Source organism: Capsicum annuum, unplaced genomic scaffold, assembly GCF_002878395.1.
Source record: "Capsicum annuum cultivar UCD-10X-F1 unplaced genomic scaffold, UCD10Xv1.1 ctg46565, whole genome shotgun sequence".
Lineage (NCBI taxonomy): Eukaryota > Viridiplantae > Streptophyta > Magnoliopsida > Solanales > Solanaceae > Capsicum > Capsicum annuum.
Genome location: NW_025854145.1, coordinates 1 through 2642, shown reverse-complemented (window position 1 = coordinate 2642; position 2642 = coordinate 1). Strand labels below are relative to the sequence as shown.

General features: G+C 34.0%; 1 protein-coding gene across 1 annotated transcript; it reads right to left on the bottom strand.

The window, feature by feature from the left end:
• Positions 1–1812: 1812 nt before the first annotated feature.
• On the bottom strand, positions 1813–2344 carry LOC124892393 (receptor-like kinase TMK4). The gene is made up of 2 exons (XM_047403683.1): positions 2099–2344; positions 1813–1998 (listed from the first exon to the last, which is right to left on the bottom strand). The coding sequence occupies exons 1-2, from the start codon at positions 2342–2344 to the stop codon at positions 1813–1815; spliced, it is 432 nt and encodes a 143-aa protein (XP_047259639.1).
• Positions 2345–2642: the final 298 nt, after the last annotated feature.

Sequence of the window (2642 nt, the reverse complement as noted above, 5' to 3'; positions counted from 1 at the left end):
TTGAATATTTTCACTTGACAAAACTTATGTGAAAAACTTTTAAGGATTCAAAATGCTTGAAGCATATAAAAGTTTCTGGAAAACTTATTTATAATTCTTATATTGTATAAGCTTATTGTTTGAACATCATTGGAACTCTTGGAGAGTTTTCAAAGCAATAGATTATTTGCTGAAATTCAAAATATATCGAATTGGATTGGTTATGAAGTACCATATCTTAGTGCAATTAATGCACTCATGTGCCTTGCAAATACTACAAGGCCTATAGCCTTTTCAGTCAATTTATTAACAAGGTATACTTCTGCTCCTACTATGAGACATCAAAATGGGATAAAACACATAAGCTTGTTTTATTCTAAAGATTGCAGTCCCGATCTTATTGGTCATGCTGATGTTGGGTACTTATCTAACCCGCATAAAGCTCGGTCTCAAATAGACTATGTGTTCAAATGTGGTGGTACTGTCATATCTTGGAGCTATACAAAGCAGTCTATCGTAGCCACTTCATCGAATCATGCTGAGATAATAGCTATTCATGAAGCAAGCCGAGAATGTGTATGGTTGACGTCCATGATACATCTCATTCGAGAAAAATGTAATGTAAAATATGACAATCTATCCACAATTTTATACAGAGATAATTCAGCATACATAGCACATCTTAAGGGAAGATTCATAAATGGAGATAGAAATTCAGCATACATAGCACATTTTAAGGGAAGATTCATAAATGGAGATAGAAAGAAGCACATTTTGCCAAAGCTTTTCTACATACATGAGCTACAAAAAGATGATGATATTAACATGCAACAGCTTTGTTCAACTGACAATGTATCTGATTTATTCACCAAATCTTCTCCAATTGCAACTTTCAAGAAGATGTTGCACAAGATCCACTATCAGAAATTCGCTATTTTTCGACAGCTCATGTAGTCAGATTGTAGTCGAAAAATAGGGGGTTTCCGAGTACTTTCCGACTGTTTAGTGGTAGTCGGAAAAAACCTTGTCGGAAATATATTTCCAATTACTACTGTCGAAAATTTCCGACTATAGTAGTCGGAAATTTAATAAAATAATTAAGAGTAATTATTTAATAATTCTAACATTTTCGACTAATGTAGTCGGAATAGTAATTAATAATTATTTAATAAACAAAAATTTTTCGACTACTTTAGTCGGAAGATTAATAAATAATAATTATTATATTATCATTTTTTGATCAAAATAGTTGAAATATTTTATTTATTAAATAATTATTTTAAAATAGTAATTGATAATTATTTAATAAATAAAATATTTCTGACTATTTTAGTCGGAAGTTTAATAAATAATAATTATTATATTATCATTTTATGACTAAAGTAGTCAGAATATATTATTTATTAAATAATTATTAAATAGTAATTATCGCAGAACTATACCACAATGAGTATCACAATCTCTTCAAAAAAATATCTACAGTTTGAAGTAATTTTGAACCTTTTTTTTGAATGTTCATATAAGAACTCAAATCCCTATTTACATTAACTATGTAAGATAAAGAATTTAATACAATTTCTCTTCTAACAAAATCATATAGAGAATACTCGTTGTCCAGCCAAATAAAACTATATGAAGACAAAGTAAAAGCATTGTTAAGAAGAAACCAAATGAATTTGTGGGCCTTTCTTGATCTGTTACCCCCATATGCATTGCCTTTCTATCATCTTTCTGTCATCTGCAATCTGTTGAGTTAAAGCTATCTGCAAATTCGGAAGGTTTTGAGGGAATGCTTGACTGTGTTTGAGTGTAGGAGAAGTCGTGTATGCTTGACTATGTTTGAGTGTAGGAGAAGTCGTCGAACATTCTTGAAGCTCCTTCATCAGCTTGCCATCTTTGAAGGATTTGAGGAAGGTTCATACGGAGGTCGATGCCACTGTCTTCGTCTTCATTTCTCGTAGGCTTCCATAGGTCTATGAGGAGGGCAAGTACAATAACGACATGTCCCATATCAACGGCCTGTTAACTCGGCGACCTTACAAACGCCCTCGTATGTTTCCTAGTTGGGATCGAGTGTTGGGTCAATAGCCTTTTGGAGGTTGTCTTTGTTGACTAGGACCCTGCGAAGCCAAGAGATCAAATGGGACCTCTCATCTGGCAAGGTCTCGTCTAATGCTTTTCTACCAGTTAGGATCTCCATTAGAACAACTCCAAATGCATACACGTCTACCTTAGTCGTGACTTGTCCAGTAGCAGCATATTCAGGAGCCAGATAGTCAAACGTTCCAGCCAGCCATGTCTCAACAGAATATTTCCCATCGAGAGCATTCTTGACCAATCCAAAATCAGCAACCTTAGCCCTCATGTCATTACCAAGAAGTATGTTAGAGGGCTTCAAATCCCTATGGATAAAACTTGTCTAAGCCAAGCTGTGGAGATACTCGACTCCTCTTGCAACATCTAACGCTATTGTTACCTTTTGCTTCCAGGTCAAAATTGGGTAGCCGTGTTCTTTCCATTCAAGCAAATGCTGATTTAAAGTTCCCTATGGCATGTACTCATACACCAAAAATCTCAAAGTAATTGTGAACAAAAATAACATCAAGTTATAGTATATCATTTCTTTACTAACAGAGTTGCATACCAGTGAATTATATGAAACA

Coding starts and splice junctions, on each gene's coding strand:
- LOC124892393 (XM_047403683.1), bottom strand. CDS start 2,344: ATGAGGGCTAAGGTTGCTGATTTTGGATTGGTCAAGAATGCTCTCGAT. Junction 1,999..2,098: donor TGATCTCTTGGCTTCGCAGG/GTCCTAGTCAAC, acceptor CCGAGTTAACAG/GCCGTTGATATGGGACATGT.